An 11,019-nucleotide genomic window follows, 5' to 3' on the forward strand; every position below is an offset into this window, starting at 1 on the left:
AAGTTCAAGTTCAGTCATCTTGAACTAGGGGGCCTGGGAAAAAACTCCCTGTTCTGAAGGCCTTAAAGAAACCTTCCCTGGTAGGTATTTCTAAGAATTACTTCATATTCTTATTCCTTAGGAATTTAGACTCAAGATTATTATAATCTTTGGCTTACAAATACCTTACCTGTAACTATCGAAAGTGAGTTTTCCTCCCTCCTAATCAAAAGAAGGGGACGACAGAGGATGAGATGGCTGGATGGCATCACCGACTCGATGGACATGAATTTGAGTGAACTCTGGGAGTTGGTGATGGACAGGGAGGCCTGGTGTGCTGTGATTCATGGGATTGCAATGAGTCAGACATGACTGAGTGACTGAACTGAACTGAACTGAATCAAAAGACAAAGTGAATTCAATATAAGTGTATAATCAAGTCAAGGTAAGACAAACAAGAGCTTTTCTCTGAGGTTGACCATCAGCAATGAGCATCAGTAATCATTAAGGGCTCTTAGAATACATGCATCACTCAAGAGATCTCTTGTTATTTACTAGCTGTTTGCATACTCTCCTCATTGCCATCTTCATTTCTTGATTTCTGAATGTGTAAATAACAGGATTCAGGAAAGGAGTAAGAACTGCATCAAAGAATGCCAGAAACTTATCCAGATGTGTGGAGGGAAATGGCCATACATAGAAAAATATCAAAGGACCAAAGAACAAGACTACTACAGTGATGTGAGCTGAAAGTGTGGACAGAGCCTTGGATGAGCCACCTGAAGAGTGTTTCTGAACAGTGAGAATGATGATAATGTAGGAAATGATCAGAATGAAGAAAGAGCCAACAGAGATGAATCCACTGTTGGCTGTGACCATGAACTCTAGCTGGTACGTGTCTATGCAGGCAAGTTTGATGAACCGAGGAAGGTCACAGTAAAAGCTGTCCAACACATTAGGGCCACAGAAGGGTAAGTTTACCACAAAAGCCAGTTGAACCATGGAGTGAATAAGGCCAATCATCCAGGCAGCCACTAAAAAGAAAACACACATTCTTGGGTTCATGATGGTCAGATAGTGGAGAGGTTTGCATATGGCAACGTATCTGTCAAAGGCCATGGCTATGAGCAGCACCATCTCCACCCCACCGATGACATGGATGAAGAAGATCTGAGCAATGCAGCCACTAAAGGAGATGACTTTATGCTTTCTGAAAAGGTCATAAATCATCTTCGGGGAACTGACAGAAGAAACTCCCATGTCAATGAAGGAGAGGTTGGCCAATAGAAAGTACATGGGAGAGTGCAAGTGAGGGTCAGAAGTCACAGTGAGAATAATGAAGGAATTTCCCATTATGCTTGCCATGTAAAATATGGAGGAGAACACAAAGAGGAGAAGCTGTATTTCCCAAGAGTGCGTGATTCCCAGGAACACAAACTCTGACACCACAGAGTGATTTGCTCCATACATTTGCTTTGTACACTTTGCTACCTGAAGGAGGTTAATAGATGAAAATTTAAAATATAATAATTATTTTAATAAATTAGAAGATAGGTTAAAGTTATGAATGGCTGTTTCTACTTTAGCATTAAAATGACCTCCCAGCCTTTGCAATGTGATCACACAAAAAAATTGGTGGATTTCATGTGCTGTTGTTTTTCTACCACCAAGTTTTCTCTGCATTTAACATCCTCTACTTCCATTTCAGGGTGGATGCCATGATATGCATGAGGTACAAAATGGTTAGCCAGAGGAACAGGAATTCAAGCCCAAGCCTTTTGATTTGGGGTTTAAAACCAATATGATCTGGCTCCAGTCACATAGAGCTAATCAGTATTGTGATCCCTTCCAAGCCTATGAACTTTCCTCTGGCCCCACATATTCATCTTCAGTATTACTTAAATGTTTACCACATCTACAAAGTTTTGCTTTATTATTACTAGTATTTATTTTATTACAGTTTTGTTATAGTGAGTTGATTGCTATTCTAAATCACTAAGTAGACTCTAAAGATTTTTGAAGGCAGAGATTTGGACTCATTCCTATTTGGACTCCCTGAAGCAAATAAAAAGCAATCCATAGAGGGATGGTATGGGGAGGGAGGTGGGAGGGGGGTTCAGCATTGGGAACACATGTACACCTGTGGCAGATTCATGTTGAAGTATGGCAAAACCAATACAATATTTTAAAGTGAAAAAAAAATTAAAAAAAAGCAATCCACACAGAGAGGTGTAGATCCATGAACTGTCTGTTCTCTGTTTGTATATTAAGTACAGAGTTTGTGAGTGAGTACTTAAAAACTTTTCTAGCAGTTTGATGTACAGTGATCCCAAGTTGCTGATTCTGTTTTTCACAAAAGTAATAGCCCATGAAAGACTAGAAATTAAAGGAAAAATCTTATCCTACAACACAGATACTTTGAGAAACACTGCTTTAGGTTACTCAGCACATGATCTGAAAATCTCAAAACTATGAAATGCATAATGCAGTGGAAATGATTGCATACAAATCTGCATATAAGGACTAATCATATTCTCCTGTAATTACTTTTATTTAGGGCCCCCCAGGTGGTGCTAAAGAACCCGCCTGCCAATGCAGGAGACGTAAAGAGATGCGGGTTCGATCCCTGGGTCAGAAGATCCCCTAGAGGAAGGCATGGCAACCCACTCCAGTGTTCTTGCCTGGAGAATCCCTTGGATAGAGGAGCCTGGCAGGCTACAGTCCATGGAGTCACAAAGAGTCAGACATGACTTAAGTGACTTAGCAAGCAGGCATGCATGTCTTAGCAAGAGGAATGTGAGTGTTGGATTTAGATTACAAGATTTATACTAATGTCCAACCACTGACAACTTGATGTTAGACAAGTTAAACTCTTTGAGCCTCAGTTTATTTATATATGAAATTGTAAATGGTAACATAACTGATACATCTTAATCATATGGCTATACTAAGTATTCAGTAAGCATCATGTTTCCTTCTCTATATTTCACTTGCCCGTCAGTCTAATTCTCTATTTCAGTTGCCCTACAGCTGTCAACATGTGAGAAATAATAAATATGAAAATAAAATACTGTTGACCAGCAGGGAGTATCAGACTTTCATATCAGAAAATATATTTCAGTAAAGAACTATGATAAATACAATATTCACATTTTCTCAGTGGTAGATTTAAACTATCTTGTATACATTTAATTGATTTGCTCTCAAAGTACAAGAAAGTGAAAGTGTTAGTTGCTCAGTGGTGTCTGACTCTTTGTGACCCCATGAACTATAGCCTGTTAGGATCCTCTGTCTATGGGATTTCCCAGGCAAGAATACTGGAGTGGGTTGCTATTTCCTTCTCCAAGAGATCTTCCTGGCCCAGGGATCAAAATCCAAGTCTCTTGCATTGCAGGCAGATTCTTTACTATCCACAAGTATAATGTGTTATTTGTTCAATTTCTCCTTCCCAACGAGGTTGCAAGCTCTGTAGAGTTAAGGATCACATCTGTCTTCTTCAATCCAATGTAGCAAAAATTTAGATCACAAATAAATACGTGCTGAAAGAGTGAATAAAATGTACTTGCTTGCATTAGAGACTGACCATGTGAAGAAAAAAGGAAAGGTCAAGAGTGTGTGGAATTAAAAAAAACTGAAAAATTTTAAAGAAAACCAAAAGTAGGAATAAGACGAAGAGGAATCTTCAGTATAGTCAGAAGTACTGAAATCAATGAGGTCAGCTTTGGGACCTACAGATAAAATCAATATCCATAATTTAGAAATTTTGAAGTCATTATAAATTAAGAAATACATATCCAAATATGTTAAATAACCTGACTCAAACCGTAAATTTACTTAGAGTTTTTATTAAAACCTCAATCAACTGACTCCAAGATCTTGTCTGTGTCCAATTTCCTATTTTCTTTTCATTGCTCATGACTACCTGAATAAAAACATGTGATGGGGTAATGGTAGAAACTGTTGGGGAAAATAAGCCCCTCTCATGGCTGATGACTGCTATTTACTAACATACTGGTAGCTGCTACCTTGGTGATCATGATTATTCATCCCTGACAATGATCTATTATCTAATTTATGTACCTCAGTGTCTTGGAAAACTTGGCAGTTTGCTGAAACATTTGTTCTTACTGTATTTGTTCAAGCAAATACTTTATTTGGAACAGAAGTCCTTTTGGATGGATTGACAATATAAAATTCCAGTTTAATCAGTTCTACTCAATCTTTCTTTCTTCATGGGTTTGTAAAACCCCTGAACAGGGTCCAAGATGAGCTGACTACTTAAAAGACTCCATAAAGTTGCCTGTATCCCAGTTCTACCTCCTTCATGAAATCACTCTTGATTCCTCCAACCTGAGTAGTTTTCTGATTCCAGTCTTTCATTTAACTTCTCTGAAAGGAGTATAAGACAATTCTACCTTTCATATTTCTTTATAAGTTTGGAAGAGTGCTAGAGAACGTAACAGGTCTTCAGTAAAAAGCCTGAGTGCCCAATTCAAGTCAAAGTATATTGAGATCAATCACCAACCTCAGTGTGGATGCAGGGAATCTAGATTCCTTCTAGGACTTATTAAAAATAGGCTGTGTGTATGACTACATCATTCAAATCTGTCTCTATTTTAGCTTTTACAAAATCTTACAGCAGTTATTCCTATTACTGTTAAAAGCTTCATAGGATAATGAAATGAATATAGGCTTCAGTATCTGAAAAACCACATTTCACATTCTGTCACTTAATTACCTGTTGAATATGGTAACATACCTTTCACCTCTGGGCCCTTTTCACATCTGTAAAATGGAGAAAATGAATATTTTACTGAAAGGAGGGTAGGAGATTATATTTGTCACCCAATCCAGTTAATTCTTCCTCTTTAATATTCTTAGCAATGGAAATAACATATATGTTCACAATGAAGTCAAATACAAGTAACTTGCTATGGATTAATACAATGTAATAAATTATTTAGAAAGGAAACAGGATGAACTAGATTTTTTGTCGTGAAAAAAATCTCAAAAATATATGTTGACTGAGAAACATCAAATTATATAAGAATGTATGCAAAGTAACAATATTTATAAATTTCAAAAACTTGCTGATTTAAATAATATTAAATATAAATATTTAAATAGGTAGCAAAAAATATTTAAGTTTTCACAAAGACTATCCAAACACTTCAGAAATGTTATTCAATTTGGGGAAGGAAAGATAAGAATCTGATAGGCGAATGGTCTCAATTTTATTTGTAATGCATTTATTACCAAAAAGTCTGATAAAAATGACAAATGTTCATTATTAAATATTGACATTAAATATACAGTACCATTCATACAGTTTTGAGTACCTTTTAAATGGATAAAGTATGTCACAGTTATTTTCTAACTGAAAGCATCTGCCATATATCTGCTCCTTTCCCTTCTCAATGCCCCTAATTTCGTCAGTTCATACTACACCTACTGAGAAAGTTTATTAGGACCTTTTCCTTCCAGTGTTTTTGCTATTTCAACAAAAATCCAACAATTCTCAAAACATAACCAGTCATAGTTTAATAGTTTAATGTGTCCCTTTTTGTTTGTGTGTTTCCAGATGACTTTCAAAGTTCCATTAGAGCATTCAAAGCTTTTGGAATCTTGTTTTTATAATCTCATTTTCTATTTCTTTTTCTTACTTCCTTTCTTGCATCTCACAATCTGACATCACCTGTTTATTATCTGACAACGCTATATAGTACATGCCTTTAAAAATACTGGTTCTTCTTCCCCAGTGCCCCTTTCACCATTCCACCATCTCCACCCACTGCTCTTCTCTCTGGAAGAGAAGGGTAATTCATACCTCAACATAAACACATGCTACAATGTTTAGACTTCCTTTCCTACCATCTCTTCACCGTCTGAGCAGATTTGTATCTTCCTTGTCCATGTTCCTATTCACTTTATTCATGCCCGAAAGCATCATTTAGCATGTTACATTACAGGTAGTTATATGCATAAGTGGATTGAGGGGAGGAGTTGCATTTATCCTTTTTTGTAACCTCAAGTTCTAACAGATGCTTAGAATAAAAAAGGAAGAAGACACTAAAAACATTGTCCCATCAAATATAAGCTAAAGGTTTCAATAATATGGAAATTAACACCTAAACATAAAGAAGGAAACACGGGAACATCGGATTGCAACTCATATAGTAACAGATATAGTAAATCATGTATTTGTAATATAACAATTCAATAAATAGAGGAATCAACAGGGTGGCTGAAAAACAGAAAAGGGGAATGAACAAGGTGATTGAAAAACAGAAAAGTATGGATGATTATGTAACTAAGAAGATAAATAAAAAGACTGAGAGGAGTTCTGAAGAAGCAAACAAACAAACAAAAAAAAAAACAAAAAAAAACCAAACAAACAAAAAACAAAACCAAAAAACAGACTCAAAAAACCCTAGGAAAACCTATCCCAGAAAATAGAGATTATAAAAGTGAAGAGGAATTAAGGAAAAAGAAATAAACTATGTCAAAAATGAAGAGAAACTAAGGAAAGTATATGTGAAATGATAAGAAAGAGAAAGAAGGTTCACTTTAATTTAAGTAAGAGGTTGTTTATGGAATATTATTTTCATTACATTCTGGGTACACTCTTCAGAAACTTTATAATCATCAAGAACTTTGAGTATGCTCTAAAGCACTGTGTCGTGAAAGATTTTTTTCCATAAGCTTTTATCAGTTATATGCTCCTAGATGTGAATTTATTTGCTTTTTTGCTCTCCAATATCCTTCAGCTACCTGAGAATGAAGAATTTGAAAAAATGAGTTCAAAGGGGAGGAGCTATAATATGAAACCTAATAGAATAATATCGATTGCTCTTAGTTACACTGAAGTGAGTACTGGAAAAAGAAAGTTGGAGATGTCAAAAATAAATTTTCCCTAGATATACTAACAAGAAAAGAAATATAAAATCAAATATTAGAAAATATAGAAACCCTCAGTCTGATGTGTGAAATTCACATATCAAAGTTAAATCCACCTGAGGCATAGTCAGGATTCTATTTATGCCCCAAGAGGTAGTCATAGATAGGATTCTAGATGGAGATACCAGGGTAAGATGTTTATTTACCTGGAAGTCATTGAATATCTATAATCAAACTCCTGGTAGAATAGGTTCTGAAATCACCATTGCTTATTAATCAGTTGTACTCAGAAAAGAGGTTTTAAAATTGTTTTTCTCAGATTCATTAATTATAATTATCTAATTAAATATACATGTTATAAAATAAAACATCCAGATGTTTTCCTTTTATTGTGATTAATCCTTTTTCTTCACCCGTATAGAATTGATTATCTTCCAGAAACAGATTCCTAAACATTTTATCTTCTATGGATAAAGGAAATATTGGTATTTGGGATTCCAAATAATAGAATTATCAAACTGAAAGGGACCTACATACATCTCATAGTTTTGAAACTCTAAACCATCATTTATATGCATTTTTCCTCAATCTCAAAATATTGAGAGGCTAGAACCTGCTTCAGCTAAACTGGACTGCATCTTGTCCTTCAAATTGTCATAAATCCTTATTCACATGTAAGTAAAAGTTTGCTTCCCCTATTTTAAGACCTCCTCTCTTTTACTTTTTATAACTGTATGTAATATAAATAATTTTCAGTGTCTGTTTTATTAACTTTTAATGTACATAAACTCAACAACCTAAGTCACCCTCTAGCTTTCTGTTTTCAAGACTCAAAAACTAAACCCCTTTTATATAAGGAGGAAATATACCTTTCACTTCTGAAAAAAAATCACATTTGTTAACTTTATCTAAACCCTTCTGCATTCTACTTACTGTTTACAGGTAAATTAACAAAAAACACTGTAAAATTGTACAGCATATAAGAATACAGGAGAATCAATTCATTTCCTGGTAGTTTTCATTTTTTTGGTAAGTTTTGCACATCATATTTTAAGTTAAAATTTACACTGGAAACAATTTACTCAGATTTGGGTTTTCAGGTGTGTCTTCTTTTCAAGTATCTATGAGACTGCCTTCGTGAAAATTTTATAAGTATCTAGTAAATTTCCTTCCATTACTCAGTTTATAGTTTATCTCTTTTTAGAAACTAATGAGATTATAAAAACTCATGTTTTTGCAGATTTATGTGTCACCAATTTTTCTTACCTGTTTATCAAATTGCAGAAGATGAGGATCTTTCATATAATCATCACTGGCAACAGAATGCTGACTCCCAAAATTATAAAGCCATTTGACTTTTCCTGATGTCTTTCACGTTACTCTAACACTGTGTGAATCTAGTTAAACTAAAGGTCTGTTTACCTTCTCCAAATGCCAATAAACTTTTCACAGTTATTCTCCACTGCTACTTGGTTTGTTACTCCAGATGTTACCTTGCTTTAGGATAACACTCATTCAGTCATCTCCATAGCACTTTCAACAATAGAATCATGTCTGAGACTAGAGTCACTCTACTTATTGTTAAATTTATCCATATTCTTCTATTTCACCTGTATAAGAAAACAGCATTTTCATGAAGTCTTAGATTTTCCTGTGTTTTCTAACAAAAAGTGCCATAAATCTTGCCATTGTGGAAATAAAGCTAATTAACAGCTCTAGAGGACGATGATCAAGTGATTGCCTAGATAGGAGTTTAGAAGGACTTTCATGAATCAAGGGACTATAACTCTAGGGACCTATTTGGTTTGACCAGAACAAAGGTCCAAAAGACTCATCATACTCATAATAAGATACTAGACAAGAAGAAACAGCATGTATTTATGAATGTTGTATTTGTGAATCATTGTACTCATGATCTTGTTACCTTGATGTATAACTTTTATATATTTCGGTACATGGTTAATGGACTTCCATTTTCACACTTGATCTTGTCTCTGCAATTGTCAGAGAAAAGAAGTTTTCTATTGGCTGGTTTGGTGACATGAAGAGCCCCAAACTGTCAGAGGCCAGTTGTAGCTGTGTTCCCTTTGGAACATTATTTCCTGGGGGCACCAGGACCTCTGAATCTATTAAACCAAAGTTCACAAGAATAGAAAGCATAAATGTTCATAGTAAATTATTTGGCTCTATTGTTAAAGAGGCTTTTTCTCCCTTGGGTACATACATTCTGGTTAAAGGACAGATGGTAATATATGGTGGCCATTGGCTTTAAGATATATATTGCATCAGGTAGACAGCTTTCTAAACTTGCAAGGTGTTCATTCCCCAGATGATATAAAATTGAACATTCATCAGCATTCCATCGCTCTATGAGTGATTTTTTTTTTCTGGGATATGAAACATAATAAGTGTAGTAAATTCTACAGGTGTGAGACTGTTATCACACTTCATTTTCTATAAAAATGTGTCCAGATCCCCAATTGCATGGGACACCATAGGAATAGATAAGGTAGAAAAAATACTGTATAAATCCATAAAGGGTAGTGTGCCAATAGAAGCACCATGGTTGGGAAAATAAGTACCCAGAAAAAAAAATTATATCACTATGAAGACAAGTCTTAAATCCTTCCAAAAATATAGACACTGAGTCTACTGACAGTTTAGTGAGCTATGGCACCATGGAGTGTACTGAGGCTTTACTTTTGCAACTAGGGCAGTTGGCCATAACGATAGCCAGGTTACCCATCATGAGGAGAAATTAATGTTAAGTCTATGCAGATACTTCAGTTAGAAAGCAACATAATGATAGTAGGGGAATTAAATGCCCCAATCACATCAATGGATGTTTTGACATCTTGGTAAATCTGATTCTACTTTTGATCTATAGGTGAGGTTGTAATTCTGAATCTAAGAGCTTTATGTGTAGCCATGTTTCTCTATTTAGGACATGCTTTACTCTCACTGTGTGAATGTGAAATATTTTCCTACATCAATGAGATATTGACAACTTTTATACAGTTTTTAAAAGTAAAAAGGCTCTATAAGAATTGGTTTATAGAGATTACTAAATGCTGATGTAATCTAATGAAACTCATGTTCCAAAAAGCCTTTTAACTGACTTCTACTGTTTTAAATGTGCTAGCTTTTTCAGAAAAAAAGTTCTCATAGTAATTAACCTCCAATTAAAATAAATAAAAGTTATATTAAAAAAAGAAATTATTGCCTCAAAAGCTTTTTACATGATCAAAATTCATATAACCAAAACAAATCATTAAATAATTTAAACTTATTTAATACTTTTTTTAAAGTAAAAATTGATGTTCTCCTTGATCTTACCAGTAGAGGGCAAAAATAAGCATTTAAAATTAGAAAAAGTATAAAATTATGTGTTCAATCAATTTGAGTTATACTTCTAAGACTATAGTGTGTCCACTTAAATTTAACATTTAATGTCCTTAGGAATTTTAAGATCTTACCATTACTGTCAAATACAGTAATTAGTGGATAGTCTTCAAACAATTTAAAAATAATTTTGAATATCAAAACATTGGTCATTGTGTGTGTACATATGTGTGTATGTTTGGGTATGTGACTTATTTATTTACAGAGCATCTATATCTTTTTTTTTATCAAGTTAGCAAATGTGTTCATTTTTGCTACTTTAAGAATAACATTTACTGCCTGTAAAAAGTGTGAGTAGAATGTATGTGGCTGTTGAGGGTTATAGGTTATATATAAACTTTGCTAGTTTACTAAAATGACTCAGTATGATAGACTGCTCTCAGTTATTCACCTTCAGCAACTCTCAGTGGAAGAGAAACTAGTTATGTTGGTTAATATGGGTGGTTGTGACTATACTAGAATTTAACATGACCCCAAAATACTACTGACTAAGCAAGTAATAGAATGTGGACTTGCTTACCAAGGGGTTAAAGAAAGGACATTATTCTTAAAATACTACTCTTTAAAAAAAATCACTGAAGTATAGTTGATTTACAATGTTTCAGGTGTATAGCAAAGTGGTTCAGTTCTATCTATCTATTGTCTATCTATCTATTCTTTTTCAGATTCTTTTCCACTATACAGGATATTGAATATGGTTCTAGTTCTACTCTGCAGGTTCTTGTCAGTTATTTATTTTAT

At 34.4% G+C, this 11,019-nt stretch overlaps 1 protein-coding gene across 1 annotated transcript; it reads right to left on the minus strand.

Moving 5' to 3' along the window:
• Nucleotides 1-507: 507 nt before the first annotated feature.
• Nucleotides 508-1,449, minus strand: LOC138072880 (olfactory receptor 4F21-like). Its single transcript, XM_068964142.1, has one exon. It carries the CDS (start codon nt 1,447-1,449, stop codon nt 508-510), a length of 942 nt encoding a protein of 313 aa, XP_068820243.1.
• Between the last annotated feature and the right edge of the window lie 9,570 nt (nt 1,450-11,019).

This window comes from Capricornis sumatraensis, chromosome 2 (assembly GCF_032405125.1).
Source record: "Capricornis sumatraensis isolate serow.1 chromosome 2, serow.2, whole genome shotgun sequence".
Classification (NCBI taxonomy): domain Eukaryota; kingdom Metazoa; phylum Chordata; class Mammalia; order Artiodactyla; family Bovidae; genus Capricornis; species Capricornis sumatraensis.

Coding starts and splice junctions, on each gene's coding strand:
- LOC138072880 (XM_068964142.1), bottom strand. CDS start 1,449: ATGTATGGAGCAAATCACTCTGTGGTGTCAGAGTTTGTGTTCCTGGGA.